Below are 18,836 nucleotides of genomic sequence, written 5' to 3' on the forward strand. Positions count from 1 at the left end.
GCGTACAGAGTTGGCAATGGGGTGTGCTGTGAATTATTTTATACACACACATATATATTACCTACACATTGAGTAATATTTGATAGGTAGAAACTAACCAAGAATCTTATCCAGTTCGGACTACACGTGACCGAACACAGAAAATCACTATGGTAATCGGAGCGACCATCCCCAAAGGGATAGTAAATGCGTAGGGACTCTCTTACACCACCCATATCCCTACAGGGGATAACTACAAAGAGTCTAAAGTCCTAGTTGATTTCTCATCCTCCTCCTTCATCTTCAAAGTCGATTCCTTCTCCTTCGAAGTCTTCTTAAGGGGATTAGGAATGCTAATGCAATTGGACCCAACACTTGCCATTCCCGTCAACATCCCTAGGTCCAAGGACTCTTAATGGGATTTCTACCTCTAATGCATCTATATAATCACCTCGGGACGAAGGGGACAGGTTGACGACTCTTGCACCCTAATTGATTGAGTTTTACTTCATATTTCTGTACAAATTGGATAACTTGGACATCGGAAGAGTGTTGGGCCTATTGGTTGACAGCACACCGGTGTTTGTTTTCTCTTGCAAATCGTTGACCGTGTATGTTGAAAACTAGTTTATCAGTATTTAATTATATGACTTATTGAAAGCCCATACGGTAATTGTAATCAAAAGAACACCCATGCAGATGCAACCTTCACTTGGTATATACTAAGGTCTCGTTTGATAACGGTGACAGATGATTGAGATTCGTAAGGAGATGAGATTATAATTAGGATTGGTAATGAGAAGGGATTGGTAAGGAGATGGGATTGGTGATGAGTTATATGTTTGTTTGAGATGAGATTAAATGATGGAATTATTAATATCATGTTTGTTTCACATGGGATATGATTGGATTGATAATATACATTTTCGTTTTTTGCTCTTTTGCAAAACTAATTTAATTTCCGGATGGATATTTTTTGGATCAAACCAATTTTCCAGAAAATAATCAGAACATCAAAAAAATACTTTTGAAAAAATTTATTATCCAGATGAAAATTTTGATTACTTTAATTTGAAAGTGGTTGATTTGATTATTCATGTGTACAAAATATTAAAATATAGCGAACATAAGCTTTTTATTCATGTCCCGTAAAAACCATGACAGAGAAAATTAAGTACACTCTCAAATAATGGGGGCTAGGGTTTGTACGTGCTTATAAATTGCAGGTATTTTGGGTCATTACATGATTTAAGCAAGGCTATTTTCGTATTTCTGCGTTGGAAATGAGTGCCTGGATTACCAATACTAAGTGGGATAAGCCATTCTCAATATCCCCTAAGGGCTGGCTCCCAAATCTATTGGACTGATCAATTCACACCTCTTTTTGGTTACCAAACAAGTTATTGTGAAATGGTGAAACCCATGGGATTGATAGTCCAATCCCAAAGCCTAATATGGTTAACAAACGGGGCCTAATTTTATAACTTGCAATAACCCGTGTTAGAGTGGTATAGTGGTTATTAAATGTCGAAAAGCATATATTATTCACAGCACCAATCAATTTGATAGGGAATTAAACTTAATGAAATAGATCACAAAGTTAATACAACACGTATATATATACACGAATGTCACCATTTTATCTATAAGACCTCAATCTTCACCCTACATTTCTCCTAACTCCTACATCCACATTTTGACAAATTGTTAAGCCCCGTGTGAAAAGTTGTGAAATTTGTGGGAAAAAAAAAAAAAAAACCTCATGCATGACTTCTTCTTTTCTTTTTTTTCTTTGCACCAAAGTAAAGTTTGATTTTTGGGTACACATAAAGAAATTTTAAAAGCTATTTGCTTCACTTATATCTCCTTTGAAATCTACTTTTGCCTCCATCAAACATATCTTATGCTCTATGTAATGATTTTACTCCCTCCGTCCCCAAATAAGTGTCCGGCACGCAAAACTAGGCCTTCAAAAAAATGCATTTGTTTCGTTAAAAAAATTATTTTTTTTAACAAATCAATAGATAGCAATGAGTTCTATTAGATTGTGAAAAAAAATTAAATTTTTTAATAAAAAATATGCAAGTTCTGTAAAGCCAAGTTTTGCGCGCCGAACGCTTAATTAGGGACGGAGGGAGTATATTTTTATGATTCTATACTTGCCACTTTTGTCCTCTCTCGCCTCCTCTTCAGCCGCGTGCCCAGTGCCGGCCCCGACGTTTGGGTTGTCCAAGCCCGACTTCAAGCTTGGTTGCCCGCTTATTATTAAGTCATAAAAAATTTAAAAAAATACAAGGCAAAAAAATCAAGGTCTCAATGTGCTTTTAGTTTGAATTCTATCAAAAAATTAAAATTAGAATGGAATTCGGGTTATGGTGCTTTATGATTTAGCATGATTCGATTCAAAGAAAAAAAAATGGTTTTCAATTTATTTTAACTTTCATTTTTTTATTTTCATATTTTGATCATTGTTCTATATTTAATGATAAATTAAAAAAGAAATATTATGAACCAACTTGAAAAAATACAAACCCCAACTTTAAAAATGGTTAAGTTTTTCATTGAAGTTTTTTAAATTGGTGAGTTCTGTGTATATTGTATATACATATACATGTATATTTTTCATATTTGCATACATCACTATGTGAGTATGCGAATGCAAGTAGTTGTTTTTGCTTTTCTTTTTGGAGGAGTTTGCCACGTTCAGTTAAGGTTCTTATTTTTTAAGTACTTATTTTCTGTTTTATGGGACAAATCATTCTTTCACAATATATCACCTTTAATTTAAAAATAAATACTTAATTTAGTAAGTGAAACACACCTTAATTGTTGATGTAGAAAAATTATCTCCTAAAATAAAAAATGTACACCAACAACAAATGGCCTTTCTCTTTTGAACAAATCATAAATATTAAAAAAAAAAACTGAGAGAAGAGTGGGTGCAGTGAACGGAAAGAGGAGGGGAGAGAGAGAGAGAAATTTAAAAGGAGGAAAAATGAAACCTCATTGCTGGACGGGACTTGAACCTGGGCGCAGGTACCCAGGAAACTTTAAGTATTCCGTACTAGTCAACAAACCAGCACAATCCCCTATGTTATATTTGGGTCAAAAATATATATATACGTATTTATATTTACATGGAAATTTTTCTTTTTGGATTGTCCTAGTCCGGGGGATTGCCCAAGCCGACGCGCTTGCTGGGCTTACCCCAGGGCCGGCCCTGCGCGCATCCATTTTGGGATTCAAATGCGACCCAGAAGATTGTGCATATTCTATGAATCCATTCCTGTGATTGATATCTTGCTGTGGGTGTTGTATACATTACTAGGTCACATAATGCATGTGCGCGTGCGTGAGCAGAAATGCGAAAGCGTTTTTGAAACGAATTTCAATTTACTAAAATTCGTAAGAGCGGGAATCGAAAACACGAGTGCTGATCAACACTTCGAAGAATTATATACTGTATGTGACTAATTAAGATTGTATATATTCTACTAATTTGAGAGGAAGCTAGTTATGAGAGATGGCGAGAAAATTTCGCATGGGGCTTTAATCTAAATACAGTATTCGCGAGGAATTAATTTCCTCTGATTATGTTTAATTACCGATGGAGGTTATTCTTTATGTTTAATTACAGTTTCTTTTCTGAAAAAACCATGAATCATGTATAACGTACGCCAAATTAATGTTTTGAATTTTAATTGCTAATCTTTGAATATTTAGTGACGATAGCTAGATTCAAAATGTTCAAAATATATAGCATATGCACACCTCTACTAATTTTTTTCAGAGACTATATATTTCTCAATTGCTAGTTGGAGCCTTGTACCAAGAAGGAGTAAACTCTTAAATGTCACGACTTGCCCTACTATGGCCACTGGCATAACCATATATGAATGCGTATTAGTTGGGGGCACTACGAAACAAGAACTTCGAAGACAGCCATGCTCCTACAACAACCCACACCCCTTTGAGTTAATGGGTATTGGTACGGCGGGGGAAACAAAGGGAGGTTTTAGGTTCGTGTACGTAGATCAAGTGGTATTTTGTTCAGTACGTACGTACTCTCCTAAAATATAGTAATTAAAAATTACTCAAATTTACTTGGCCCATTGCGGGTTTTTACTTGACCAATAAACAACCGTTGTGTTGATTGTGTGCGCAATTCTGACCGTCCAGATATATTTGGATGGTCTAGATTTTAAACAAACTCTTCCAAGAAAAAGTCTAACTTTTATGGGAAAGAGTTTGAGTGAATCGTGACCATTTATTACAGCAATGGACGGCTAGAGATTGGTTGTGTGTTGTGTTTTTTTACACAACCGTTGTGTTTGTATCACTTTTGAAACAAAATTTATCGATACTGTTTATAATCACACGTATGTTGTTTCAGAATTTTGGTCTTCTATTACCGCGGTTGAGATCGAGTACTTAGAGATAATTTAGCTGATCACAACGACAATTGTAGTAATGCGTAATAATGACTAATTAACGCAGATAATTAAGTTGCGCTAATCAACCAGTTAATTGTGCAAGGAATATCAAAAATTAACTTGTCGATGGTAATTAATTAACGCAATTCCAGTTGACTGAATTCCCCGGATGTTAAAAAGAATTCCATTTTGACCACTTCATGGCTCTCTTGCAAGTTACAAAATGTGCATTAAGATCACCACAAATGTGCATATTGACCCCAGCACCTCTACATATATGTGTGTGTGCAACAAACACTTCAAAAACACAACAACAAAGCACATAATAACAAGAACAAAAAAAAACAGAATTACCTAATGGCTTCTTCACTCTTCTACCTCCTCCTCCTAGTGCAAGTCTGCTGCTCCATCACTGCAGCCAAGAGATTTGATGCGACCCGATCGCCGAGATTTACCGCCATTCTTATTTTCGGTGATTCGTTACTGGACACCGGGAATAACAACTTCATACCCACTGCCCTAAAAGCCAACCACAAGCCATACGGCCAAGATTTTCCCGGGAAGATCCCTACGGGGAGGTTTTCAAACGGGAAGCTCGTGTCGGATCTTTTAGCCTCGGCGCTAGGGATCAAGGACACTGTCCCGCCTTTTCTCGATCCGAATCCCACAAGAAGAACTCCGAACGGGCGTTTGCTTCGCATCGGCAGGGTCAGGGTACGACGACATGACTACAGTCATGAGTGGAGTGATTCCGGTATCCAAACAACCGGCGTATTTGAAGCAGTATATAGAGAAGCTTAAGGGGGTTACAGGGGAAGCAGAAGCTAGGGGTATAATCAACGGTTCCTTGGTGGTTGTTACTTCAGGAAGCAACGATGTCACCATCAACTACTTCAGTGGGGGTACTAGGACGCTTCAGTTCCCCCTCATTGGTGGCTATCATGATTTCCTTCTACAAAGGGTCCAAGCATTTGTTAAGGTTAAACCATCTCTCTCTCTCTCTCTCTCTCTCTCTCTCTCTCTCTCTCTCTCTCTCTCGTACTGGAATCTTCTTACTAATATTGTGAACGTGCAGGAATTGTACAATCAAGGGTGTCGAAACATGCTTATTGCAGGGCTTCCTCCACTTGGGTGTTGGGCTGCAGGTTTCAATATGGGAGGGAGATGTGTGGACTACTCACAGTCTCAATCCTACAATCAGAAGCTCGTTGCAATGTTGTCTCAGTTACAGGAATCCCTTCCTGGTAGCAAACTTGTGTATGCAGATTTTTACACCCCACTTTACGACATGATGAACAATCCTCAAAAATATGGTGAGACATTAGTTTTCGGCCGTACTTTTGATATTGCAATATATCTACGCGCGCACTCTTTATTTCAACGGAGAAATTCATAGAAGAGTATAAAGAACAAAGTTCGACGGATCCCAAGGGATGGAAGGAGTGTCTGCAAGTTTAACATATGACAATGTTTGCATGATTCTTCCATATCGGATCGATAATTTTGAACTTTTTCCTGGTGAAAGTTCTTGGATTATATGGTGCAAAGGATTTTTACGTAAATGAAACCATAAAGGATTAGGGCAATATTAATCCCCTGCCAACGTAAGTGCCTTATCAAGAACTAAGTTATTTTTGTGGAACAGGTTTTACGGTGACTAATAGAGGATGTTGCGGATTATGCACTCAGTTCACTCCCGTTTGTTCAAACCCTTCTCAATATTTGCTTTGGGATTCAGTACATCCAGGAGAAGCAGCCTACCGAATTATCTCAAAGTATTTACAGGATCATGCTCTTCCCAAGTTCTCACAAAGTTGAGAAATCACCCGATTTATTTTAATTACACAAGTAGTAGCTAGCTAGAAGTGCTAACAACCACCTAGGTATGAGGGATAAATTGTGAAGGGAGCTTCTTCAAATTTTTCGATCCCTCATCAAATGATGCCCTAATTGTTTTTTCTCTACTTTTCGTTTTCTTTGAGAACAGTTGATTGTGTTTCGAATTTGGGTCACTAAGTTAATAAAATTGTCCTTTTTAATACATTTTGTTGCTTGCATTTTTGCAATTTGCTTTTGATCTTTTTTTTTTTTATCGACTGCAATTTACTTTGCATATTTGAATTCGAATAAATGGGATTTTCTTTTTGAGATAAAGATAAATATAAGTCCAATCAATAGGGTTGAAATCCAAAGAAAATGCCCCTTAATCATCTCCCTTTTTCTGATTATCACTTTCTCTTTGAAATTATTGTCAGAGTACTTTGTGTGTTTGCGTATGCAATACTTTAGCCGATAAATAATCGCAAAACAAAACTATGTGTGTCATCCTTAATCTACCAACAACCCAACAAAAGTGATTGTTGTTTGTCGCACTCAGAAAAATTTATCTACAAAGTTAGATTAAATATCATGTAAAACTGTCATATATATGGTAGTGGTACCCCTAGCATCCCCAAATATCCTCTATTAATTTGTACTACAATTTTCCAAGTAATATTCGAAGGGTATAAACTATAAATTAGCCACAAGGATTTAGCACCATTTTTTTTTTAACTTCATCAGCCTTTAGCAATTGCTCATGCCCTAGTAGTTATCTCACAATCTTGCTGGATGAAACCGGTCTTGCATCCCAATTAAAGCACGCGTTTACTTTGTCCAAATGATCATTCACATAATCATGGACAACTATATATAACTCTTTTACAGCACAAATCATCTTTAATCAAAGGGGCTCCTTGAGCAACGCTGTATATTCACTACTCCATTTTCCGCTTCGGAATATATGAAACAAGTTGTCTCTGAAGACGAACCAAACCGTTAGGTTCTTTTGCAGTTTCTCGAATATTGGCAAGAAAGCTGCTACCTTCAAATCTGTCGAAGTTTTTGGTTTTGAACAGTTTTTGCTATGGTTGTCATCCCTATATTCCACCCATCCCAGATTCATCTCCATTACGCCAACATTGTTTGACCCATCTCGTAACCGCGAATTGATATCTTTTACACGCGATTCTAGCACCGTGAAATCCAATTTTCTCACAACCTCCCGAACAATTATTTGGATGAACTTTGACTCATGCCTGCACAATGCGATCAAAATGGAAACTAACAAAATTAAGCGTGTCAAGAAATGAGATGGGATGAACATCTCAATGAAAACTGCAAACAAACCGAAATGAGATGAGATGAGATGAACATCTCAATTAGGTATCGTTCCGGTAAAGTTCTTTTTTAGGTATTTATTTTTTGCTTAACGAGATAATGTCATTCTCTTACAGTACATCACTTTTAATTTAAAATTAAGTAAATTATTTCACTTAGCAAAACGGGAATAAGGGGGCAGGCTCGAAGGGGAGGGTGGGTGGTAAAAAGAGAAGAAGAAGTAGGGTTAAACTTGTCATATTTTCTCTCCCAAAATTTGTCCCGTGTGCATGAAATTAAGGTTTCTTCTAGTTCTTGTCATAAGAGCAGATATTTCAAAATTTCAAGGGAATTGATTTTGTCATTCATATTTTTGTTAATGTCACTCATCTTCTTTTATAAAATAAATCATCTAATCAAGACACAAAGGAGAGTGACATTAACAAAAAATAGAGTAGCAAAATCACTCCTCAGTTTGAAACCATATTTTTGATAATCTACTAGTACTAAATATAAATAATTACTATATTCAAAAAAAATATAAATAATTACTATTAAAAAAAGATATTTGATTTACGAAAATTTACCAGCACTAAATATTATTAAAAAAAAAAGAAAAATGATTTTGGCACTCCAATTTTTTATGATGGCACTTCAAAATTTGTTTTCTAATGTACCTTGCTATGTATAATTTTCATACTAAAAGATAAATTTTAAAGTGCCATCATAAAAAATTAAAGTACCAAAATTATCTGCCTTGAAAAAAATACCATCGTAACCCAGAGAAATGAACGAACAGGTGAATTTACTACCCTACCCCATGCCAGCAGTATGCCGCTATGAATTTGGGGCGTGGTGTAGAACAGATAAACGATAGCTACACAATCTATACTATCCTTTTGCAGAGAGAGAAAGAGAGGTATGGCCGTATTGGAGCTCAAACCCAAGTAAGATTACAGACCCAAAAGTGAAATTTGTGTTCTTTTTGACTTGTCAGATGATGGTAAGGAATACTGCAGCGAGAAGAAGAAGTTGACAATAGACGTATTCACATGAAAACCATATCGTCATTTTCACCGGTCTTGAAATTTGTTTGTGGTAGCAGCAGCGGTTTTGGTTCTGGCCGCGGTTATGGTAATTGCAGTGGCTCTTGTTCCAAGATTGTTGCCAAGAGGAGCAAGAATACCAACCGACCTTCCCAGAAGGTTCTCTCTCTCTCTCTCTCTCTCTCTCTCTCTCTCTCTACTATGTCAATTTGTTGAATACCTCTAATTTGCAATTGACAGTAACTTATATCCCATAATTGGGCCATGTCAAGGAAAAACTTAACTCTCTTTTTACTTGCAAACTGTTCTTTTTACAACTCAGTGTGCAGACCAGTTTATGCGTTCCCAAACTAGTCATTGAGACTAATCCCACTGTCCAGTAGCGGGGCCAATTACAGCCGGGACAAAAGTCCCGTATGGACTGCCTCCTAAGAGTTGATAGGTTTCGAACCTAAGATGTTCCAATAGCGGGTGCAATTAGAGCCCGGACAAAAGCCCTGTATGGACTACCTCCTAAGAGTTGATAGGTTTCGAACCTCAGATGTTCCAATAGTGGATGCAATTAGAACCCGGGGCTTTTGTCCGTATGGACTGCCTCCTAAGAGTTGATAGGTTTCGAACACGAGATGTTCCAATAGCGGGCGCAATTAGAGCCCGGACAAAAGCCCCGTATGGACTGCCTCATAAGCGTTGATAGTTTTTGAACCTGAGACGTTAGAGGGAGCAAACACTAATTCCCAGTCCTTGAACGCGGCCAACCCCATGGGGTTTTTACTGGCAAACTGTTGTGGAAAACCGATTCTGGCTTTCTGTGCAGTGTGCACTTTCCCTACACTTCCAAACAATTGTTGTGACAGAATATTTGTTTCCCTCACCTAGTTTTCCAATGCTGATATTCCTAAATGAGAATAGCTTCCTCATTTGTTGACTGAGAATTGTGACATTGTCTGGCCTTTGAAATGATTATAGTTCTATCCTCTCTAATTTGTTTAGTCTTTAATATGTTTTTTATCGACAGGGTTCTGAACCAGCTCCACCTAGGATTACAACAAATGTCAAGCATAGTTTGCAGGTTTTAAAGCACTGGAATGTAAGTTCTCAAGTCTCAATTGAGATATGTAAAGATCGTACTTAAATATTGTCTTATCATAGAAGAAGGCTTTGTAGGACTATCAGAAGAGAAAGGCTGGCACACCTAAACCTGCTACTAGTTACCGCCGAAAGAAGGCGGAGAAGGAAGACCTTCCGGAAGATGATTCAGAGCTCTATCTTGACCCTTCTCTGCCACTTGACGAGTAATACACTTTGCAGGTGTTGTTATGTTTCAAACAATAGGAATTTGTGCTATTCAGAATCACTTATATCATTTGTTGAATTGGTACAGCACAGACCAAGGCATAGAGATTGGTGTTCCTGTCTTGCTCGTTGATGGTTACAACGTATGCGGCTATTGGGCGAAACTGAAGAAACATTTTATGAAAGGAAGACTTGAAATTGCTCGCGATAAGCTTATTGCTGACCTAGTGACATTCAGTACAGTTAGAGGTCTGTGCTTTGCTTCTTTACACACTTACATGATGAACGTCTATTAAGGGATGTTATAGACTCATTTGAAGGACAATCTTACAAACAATAAACCAGTTGCCCTCGTGCTTGTGATGTGGGAAACACTCGGCAAGCTCGGAGTTAAACAGGCCATTTTGAAGTTGAAAGCAACTGCACTTTTAAAGTCTGGCGCTATATCTGCTTTGTTGACTTTATGTTTCTGCAATGGTTTTGTTATGTTCCTCATAGTTCCAGTAATTACGTTTTCACTGAATTTACTTCCATATATTATCAACTTCGGCTGTGTCGATGTTTCTATCAACAGAGTTGATGCAAGTTGTTAGTATGTTGAGTGGATGTGATTCATACCAAGAAGTGAACAAACATGAGCATCTCTAAGAGAGCGTATTAGTAGTAGCCACACCAAGTCGCTCTGGTCATTTTGAAGAAAGATCTGTTAGGGGACTGGGGTGGAAAAATATGTTGCTTAGATATCAATAATGCTTTTAGGCTGTTTATGTATCAAGGCTTTGGGTGAAGAAAAAGGAAAATTATACGGAAAAGTTGGCAGTTCACAAATACGGCCTTAGGGAAGGTCCAGAGTGTTAGAGAAGGAATGTTATTTGCGGCTAATGAAAGAAGAATTTTAACATGTGGCTTTCGTCTTTTTGTAATCTAAGCTGCCAAGTAGAATGATGGTTCACAATATTCAGACCACAACATTAGAAGAAATGTTTATTAAATTAGAAGCATTTTTCCGACGGTATGCTGTAGGATTGCCTATGTCACCTATTGATGTCACTATCTCATCTAAAGGTGCTGTGCTTATTTGGGCTTTCAGGCTTTAGAGGCTTAGAGACCCATACTTCTTTTCTTTCGTGTTTCTGTGTGCAGAAAATAACTTTCAATTAATTGGGCTTATCTCTCTTGTAACTTCCTTACCCGAGATTCAGAGATGCTGAAAGCTGCAATTTTGTTGGGCATTCACTTGCACCGCTTGTCATTTTGTTGGTCAGTTGGCCGTTTATACCCAAAGACGCTTTAGTTGGAGGTATCGAAAGGGTCCTTCTATAAGCTGTACCATCACTTTCACATGCTGATTTATCATGAATGTACTGCCTCATAAGTGATAACATATTAATGCCTTCGTGAGATCTTCATTCACTAGTTTTGGGACATGTTAAAACTTAATTGGCCTCAGAGGGCTTGTTTTCTGTTTTTGCACTTTCAAGTTCCACCGCATGGGCATTGTACCTTGTTGAGATTTATGATCAAGGTTTTAAAATGATTTCCTCTATAAAGTTGTGTAGCTTGCTCCAAACTTTTCTGGTATTGGGTTAGCTAAATCGAGAAGCCATACTTCTTGCTCTGTTATTTGGGCCACAGTGTACATTGACACAAATACCTCACACCATGATTGTTGGAATATTTACAGAAATGAAAGTGGTAGTTGTATTTGATGCTATGATGTCTGGACACTCTACACACAAGGAAACTTTCCATGGGTATTTTTCTAAACCTTTTCCCCATTAAATCTTTTATGTCAATCTGCGGTTGCTTAAAATCTGCTAGATCGATATCTGGTGGTTGTTTCTAATTGAGTCATGGGAAGATTTTCATTGTGTTCAATCAGCAGATTGTGATCACTAACTTAGAAGACATGGGACACCCTTATCTTCTTTCTTTTTACATTAGATTTCATGTTCGTTTTTAACTTATGTTACGTGGATCCCTGATTTGGGGGAAGTTCCTGTGTCGACATGGCAGACACTGGTATAGCTGTGAGATACAGAATGGATTCTCTCAAAAATCCGGAAGAGAGAGAGAGAGAGTCATCATCTTCTTCGACAAAGCAGCCAATGCTTCTGCTGCTTATTTGTGTCAATATATGCTCAGACTAGGTTTAGGATTTTGTACTTTATTTATTTTAGGGCTTGAGCCCTTATTGATCCTCCCACTTTTTAAGGCTTGATTCTCTATGTCAATGGCCTGGGCCATTAAATGGAAGGTTGTGTTTCTTGTACATAGATAAATACATTCAAATATCTTATATCAGGTGGCATACCCCTGCATTGGTATCCAAAGTTGTATACATATCCAGTAATCTTCTATTTACAGGCTTGAGGTGTTGGCCCTTAGATATACACCCGTATCCGATTCACGTACCCTCGTCCGTGTAACATAGTTGTCAACGTATCCCACTCAAAAGCAAGTGGCAATGAGTGGAGGGGTCATCCATACTCTTGTGCTGGTTTTGGATCAATCAATGTGAGATAAACCCTAAAATTTCCCTCGACGTGTGACCCTTGACTCGCACGTGAAGAGGTAAACAAATGATCCATAACATAGATCACAAAGAAGCAAGATGCACTTAAGGCACGAACAACAGCACAATCAATCAAGAGAGTCATCGAGAAGCTTCCGAAAGTTTGGCTCTAATAGCATGTTAAAGCATCCAACTAAAAATCAAATGGCAAATAGTGGAGAGGCGATCAAGGGTCATGTACTAGTTTTGGAGGTAATGTACTAGTTTTGGAGGTAATAATTGATCAAAGTGGGAAAAGCTCTAACACACTTGTGCACCCGAACCCTTGCGATTGAATGCCCAATCTCCCTTTGCTAATCTTACCTCAGTTGCAAGTCTTGCAACTTATATTGGAAAATTTGCTGCACAACTGAGGACAAAGTGATGCATTTGCTCTTTATTATGATTAGATTAAGAGAATAAATGGTATTTTTGCTATTTTGGCCCAAAAATACCAACTATTCAAGACAACTCATTTCCCTTTAACTTTGTTGTCTAAATAGTATTTTTTGTATTTTTAGCGGATACAATTGGTATTTTGGCATCTATCCGAAGACCAAAAAGATAGCATGAACTCACCCTAATAATATGTTCTGAATTTGAAGCCAATTATCAATATCGACATGTTTGTCCTTTAAATTACGTGGTGTGGTTAATCACTTGACCTTAATGGCAAGGTTATGAATCCCATACCGTACCGGCTGGTACGGACTGGTACGTACCGATATTGTCCATATCTGGTACCCTACACCTCTAATTCCGTTCTGGCTCAAATACCGGTCGGTACCGGCCAGTACCGAACGGTACCGGAGATATCGGTCAGTACCCGCCAATACCGGATAGTACCGGACTACTTTTAAATTTATTTTTTTCTTCAAGTACCGGACAATACCTGATGGTACCAGGCAAATACCGGACGGTACTGGACAAATACTGGAATTTTTTTTTTTTTGTTTTAAAAAGTGTATATTATACTATAAATTCTTTTAGGTAGGAATATAACACTAATAGCGATCAATCCGAAAAGGTACCCGGTATCTCACCGGTACCGGTACGTCACCGGTACCGGTACGTACCGTACTAGTAAGAAAACCAATACTCTAGCCGGTACGGTATTCAGAACCTTGGTTAATGATGCTAAACTTTGGGTGTACAGAGTTGCGACTAGTTCCATGCACTTGATATGATGCGGTATATGTTACATCATATTTCCAAAGATGGATTCCCTTTGATTCTTGCAGCGGATATAATTGACTACTGCCCTAAGAAAGAGCATCTCCATTCTTTAACATTATTTTAACTCTACGTACCTTTTATGTTCGGATTTCACACATTTGGTCATTCTAAACACCAGCTTTTTTATATCTAAAAAATGTCGCACTTAAAGCTAACTGAGGATGATAGTACTGGTCCTTTGTAGTCTCTTGATAGACATGGTTGTGGATACACTGCCATACCACAGTGATTACTATACCCTTGATTTCTTTACACCAGTTTTACTTGAATGGTTATAATTTCTTAGAAGCATATCAGAAGATGAAAGGATATATAATGTTACACTTGACAGAAATAAATGTGTCAATGTTTCTGAAACAGACATCTGAATTTCCTTTGGACCTTAGCTTTATTGTTGGAGTTGCTTTTACCGCAATTTTTTGAAGTTTCCTTGTTTTGACTAGTTCAGTGTTCTGATGTCTTGATTTCTCATTGTTACAGTGTTGATATCGTATTTACAGGCGATATGTGTGCTGATACATGGATTGAAAGAGAGGTGATAACAAGTGTATGCTGACATATGATATCTAATTTGTTACAGGGGCATATGTACGGCATCTCAATTATTAAACATTAAGCATTTCTAATTGGTGGCCTGACATGCTCGCGTGATTCATTTTTGTTTAATCAACTAATCACTGAGATCCGCCTTCAGTAGAATCAGTATGCAGCACTTACCCGTTTCTTGACTAATAATTGTGGTGTTATGTTGTACAGTAGTGATTATACTCCAATGTGTCTATTTATTGTGTTAAGATTGGCTACCCACTCCTTTATTGCCCTGCTGCAATTGTTGAAAGCATATCTTAATCTGTAGGATAGCTGAATTTCAAAAAAATAAAATAAAATGGTCTGTAGGATAGCCTGTGAAAATTGCACCAGACTGTAACACTAACTGATGTTAAGTTTGTGACGGGATTCAGACATGATAAACCAACCTAGACTAGGAAAAACTGATGGTTAAAAAATTTCGATACTCGATCTAGATGGGAGTCAAGTACCATAGTGTTTTGAAATTGGATTGATGAACCAATAGCCGTCAGGGATTTTAAGGCTATTCAATTCTCGCCTGATATAGATGTTTTGGAAGAACTTCTCATTGTGATTCATTCTCTCTTAGAGCTTCTCATTAGTCATTCCCCTTCCTGAAGGCTTATAGGTTTTGAGTTCTGATTGCCAACCTTCAAGGGCAATGTTTTACATCATACAAAGTGGAACTGCAGGAAGAAATCCATACATACTAAAACTGATTTCTTAAAAAACTTTGGGTTGCTATATTTAAGCTTCAGTGAATATAGGCTGCATTATAGTGAGATTTCAATCGAACTTATTCAAGGCTTTTAACAGCCATATTTTATGTCTGATAAAGTCGTCGTTTTAATCTTATCGTTTTCGGCCTTGATTTTTGGGGAGTGATAATTACAAATTTACAATCCAGTTTAAGACTCTTAGAATTCCTTTTTTTTTTTTTAAACACTCAAAAGGGGTAGTGTGAGGCTAAAAGTAGAGTCCGGATGTCTTTCCCTTAACTCCATTACCCTTGTTTTATCAGTAAACATGTAGCAGTTGTATCCTATCAGCACCCTGAAACTTCTGTGCCTCTGGTCTTAAGAACAGCAGTCGAAATCCTTGAGCGAGAGCACATTTTTGACTGACTTCTATAACATTCTCAGTTCTCCTATTGTTGAGGGAACAAAAGGGAGGGCTGTTCCAAACATAAGAAGGTGGATTTCTCGTGGCCCATGTGATATTTGGTTATAGGCTGGCCTAGGCTCATAACTTGACAGTTTTCTAAATGCCCAATGGGGCTCAAAGGGAGTTTCCCACCCATAAACTTCTGTGGTTAATGACACGTGTACTTATCTACTTCACCCAAACGAGTATGCTTGATTACAAACTGCTCATAGGTTTCTTAATAGTGTAGCTCTATACCTAAGCCTCTCTAATCCTTAGGAAAACCAATGGAAATGCAGTTGACCTTAGCACCTATTTGGTTGTTGTTCATCTTACAATTAGTTCACAAGAAGGCTTTGAGTGTCTTTTGAGAAGAATGAAACAAGAGCTTCAATATTCTTGGATGCTATATTGACTAGCTGCTAGCACTGATTTAATCAGTTCAAGCCTCCTCCAAAAGTAATATGTGTGTCCAGCTTGCAATTATTCGTGTTTATAATCCTCAACCTTAGGCCTCTGAGAAAAGTATGAATGGTTACCCTTTATAGTTAACTGGTATATGCCCTTGTGGAGTTTGTAAATGTGGTACAAAACACTCCCGTGGTTTCATCTTTATTTTAGCTTATTTTGTTTAGTTGGTTTTTCAAAGTAGCTATGAATTATTCATTCCAAAAATTTGTGAAGTAACTAGTTTTCTTGCTGCCATCAATTGTGCTTATGCATTTTAAAGTGGTAACATGGTTACTTGTCTACCGAACAGGTTACCGCATTGAAGGAGGATGGATGCCCAGATGTTTGGGTTGTGACATCTGATCATGTTCATCAGCAAGTTGCACATGGAGCAGTATGTATTTCTCTTGATAGATTACCCCCTTGAGGAGTAATGATATTTCTGTGGTCGGGTTGATTTTGTTATGCCAATAGTTAATTCTATCGGTATTTGTAGATAATTATCTCATGAAGGCTTAAGCTAATTCAGTCCATGGATTTAAGTTGCATTAGGAGCTATATTAATTTCTTCAAATCCTCGTCAAGCATGTCTTCATAAATATAGGCAGTACAGGTTATGCGTGTGAAGTTTATCTCTGTTTTATCTGAGTTTCATGTTTACTATCGTTTATTTTGCCATATTCAACAGAGTACCATGTTTTTCTTCACACTGAATCTCATAGCACATCCATTTCTTTCCTTAGTTTAGTCTGTTAACCTTGTAATTGTATCTTTTATACCAAACCAAGAGACCTGTTTTAGTCTATGCTGTGTTTTAACATGTATGTCTTTGAATTTAAACTAATGTCCCCTTTTGTTGGTTGCCCATAGACTTTACATTTGGCTGTTAGCTAGTGGTAATTGTATTTATGTCTCCCCCGGCTGAAAATTACTCGTAGATATTTCTGTGTGAAACATTTGCACTAGTAGCCTGCATCTTTTTGTTATATCATTCCATTAAGGGCCTGATGAGTCTGTTTTACCTTTTATGATGTATTTCCAGGGAGCATTTATTTGGAGTTGTAAGACCTTGGTTTCTGAGGTATGGCACTTAATCTCAGCAGTTTCATATGCTCCTCGTGTGGTTTGGGTTTTTGTAAAAAAAAACCTTGTTTCAACTCTATGTTCAGCACGTCAGCTGAACAAATCTTGTTTTGTCATTTTCGCTTTTATGGCATATTTCCAGCAAAACATGAGCCATAGTATCTTTCCTTTCAATCCTAACTCGCACCGGGTTTGGTCTTGTTTCCATACCAACACCCTGAATACAGACAACCTAACATTTCGCCATGATGAACTTGGAGTTTGCTTCATTATATCATGAAGTACTGTAATGACTGCTGTCAGCTACAAAAACTACTCTTCAGTTAATGATAATATGAAGGTTTTTGCTCCAAGTTATATCTTCGATTGGAATATTTAATTTCATCTACTATTATCTATTTTTTTGTTTCCCCAAGTACTCCTTTACAATGTCTTGTCGACAATGTAGATTAATGATACGGATGAGGAGGTTGAGACGAGGCTTAAACAACAAAGGTGCGTTCTGCTATACAATTTGTGCATTTCCATTTTTTTTCCCTTTCTGAGAAACTATAGGAAATTTTCAAGAATGAAGGTGTGTTCTACACAATGGCTGCTTCTCCATTTTTTTCCTTTCTGAGAAAGGGATATATCACGTGCTTTGTATCGTACATAGCTTTTTAAACTGCAAAATATTTTGTTTTGATCTAAATATGCTCAAGTATAACCAAGCAAACTTTATTCTCATTGGCCAATATTTGCGACTGTTAACGTGCGTTTTATGTTGCATATCAATGAAAATCTCAGGTCTTTATCCTTACACTAGATTCCACTGTTGAGGACCTTTTTGCTTCGTTCTGTTCATTGTCTACAATTTACCGGCATAGATTTGTTTCCAAGTTTCGAATTCGTAGCTTTTGTTGCTTCAGTACGTGTTGATCAGTTTTGCGTGCCTTCCAGTACTACAAATTCTATGCGAGGCAAGTTATTAAGGCATAATCTGGATCCGAAAGCCGTAGCTGCTCTCAACGATCTGAAGAAGCAGCTTTTAAAAAACGAGTCGAAGTAGCTGATCAGCTCGTTCTTTGGCTTATCGAGTGCTTTCAAAAATGCATAAGAGAATTTCCGGCATCGGTTTTTCCCCCCCTACACTAGCTCTTTGATTTTGATTTTATTTAACTGAGGTGTGTTCAGCTTTGTGTTTGTAAATGTATGCTAGGATGCTGCAATAGAGGCCATTTAGCTGCAAGTAGGGGATTATCTCGATAGACACATATTTTACGTTTCCGGTTGTGTACTCTTTCAGCGTACCCTTTTCGGTAGCGAAATAAGCTACTTGAGCTCGAGCTTATAGAAAAGCTGTTTGTACGTTGAATAAACCCTTGATATACTTTTCTGTTTGACCCCAAAAAAAAAAAAAAAAACCCTTGATACGAAGATGATCGAATTCATTCATGCCATGGTGGCTGAACTTAGCAACTTAACTAGCTATAAACTGGGTTCAAGTTCGAGCTATTTGTTTTACGAGGTGAACTCGAAAGAGTGTCGAGCCAATCAAAGAGCTAAGCTCAAATAGTAACTTGTTGAAAAAGCTTTTTCTTTTCTTTTCTTTTTTTGACAAAAGGGAGAAGATTTTATTAATTTGAGAGGTGGAAAAATGCCTAAACATTAGAAAGAGAGAGAGGAATCTCATGGGGGCAAGATAGTAGTCCACAGACCAGACAAACTACAAGAAAAGGCTTTCTTTGCACAAGCAATGTACAGTCTTATTACAATCACGTTTGACAAAACTAAATTCACACAAAATTGCGATATCAGATGGTGGATCTTTTGACATGGAACAGCTCTGGACAATCGACTCCGCATCCGATTCAATGAGCACGTCCTACATTTAGAGCAACACCCAAATTCATACCATTTCTAATTGTC

At 37.5% G+C, this 18,836-nt stretch overlaps 1 protein-coding gene and 1 pseudogene across 3 annotated transcripts; both read left to right on the forward strand.

Annotated features, from left to right (window-relative positions):
- The first annotated feature begins 4,769 nt into the window (after positions 1-4,769).
- LOC131306332 (GDSL esterase/lipase At2g30220-like) lies at positions 4,770-6,232 on the forward strand (annotated as a pseudogene).
- A 2,186-nt stretch (positions 6,233-8,418) lies between these two features.
- On the forward strand, positions 8,419-18,286 carry LOC131306333 (uncharacterized). 3 transcript variants are annotated; one of them, XM_058332505.1, is made up of 10 exons: positions 8,419-8,755; positions 9,615-9,686; positions 9,764-9,891; positions 9,981-10,141; positions 11,577-11,646; positions 14,163-14,217; positions 16,156-16,239; positions 16,888-16,926; positions 17,377-17,423; positions 17,868-18,286. In XM_058332505.1, the coding sequence occupies exons 1-10, from the start codon at positions 8,603-8,605 to the stop codon at positions 17,974-17,976; spliced, it is 918 nt and encodes a 305-aa protein (XP_058188488.1). In that variant the 5' UTR covers positions 8,419-8,602; the 3' UTR covers positions 17,977-18,286. The 3 variants fall into 3 exon arrangements, with proteins under 3 accessions (XP_058188488.1, XP_058188487.1, XP_058188485.1); XM_058332504.1 differs by having other exon boundaries at positions 8,435-8,755; positions 9,773-9,891; positions 14,163-14,229; XM_058332502.1 differs by having other exon boundaries at positions 8,441-8,755; positions 14,163-14,229.
- Positions 18,287-18,836: the final 550 nt, after the last annotated feature.

This window comes from Rhododendron vialii, chromosome 11a, assembly GCF_030253575.1.
Source record: "Rhododendron vialii isolate Sample 1 chromosome 11a, ASM3025357v1".
Classification (NCBI taxonomy): Eukaryota; Viridiplantae; Streptophyta; class Magnoliopsida; order Ericales; family Ericaceae; genus Rhododendron; species Rhododendron vialii.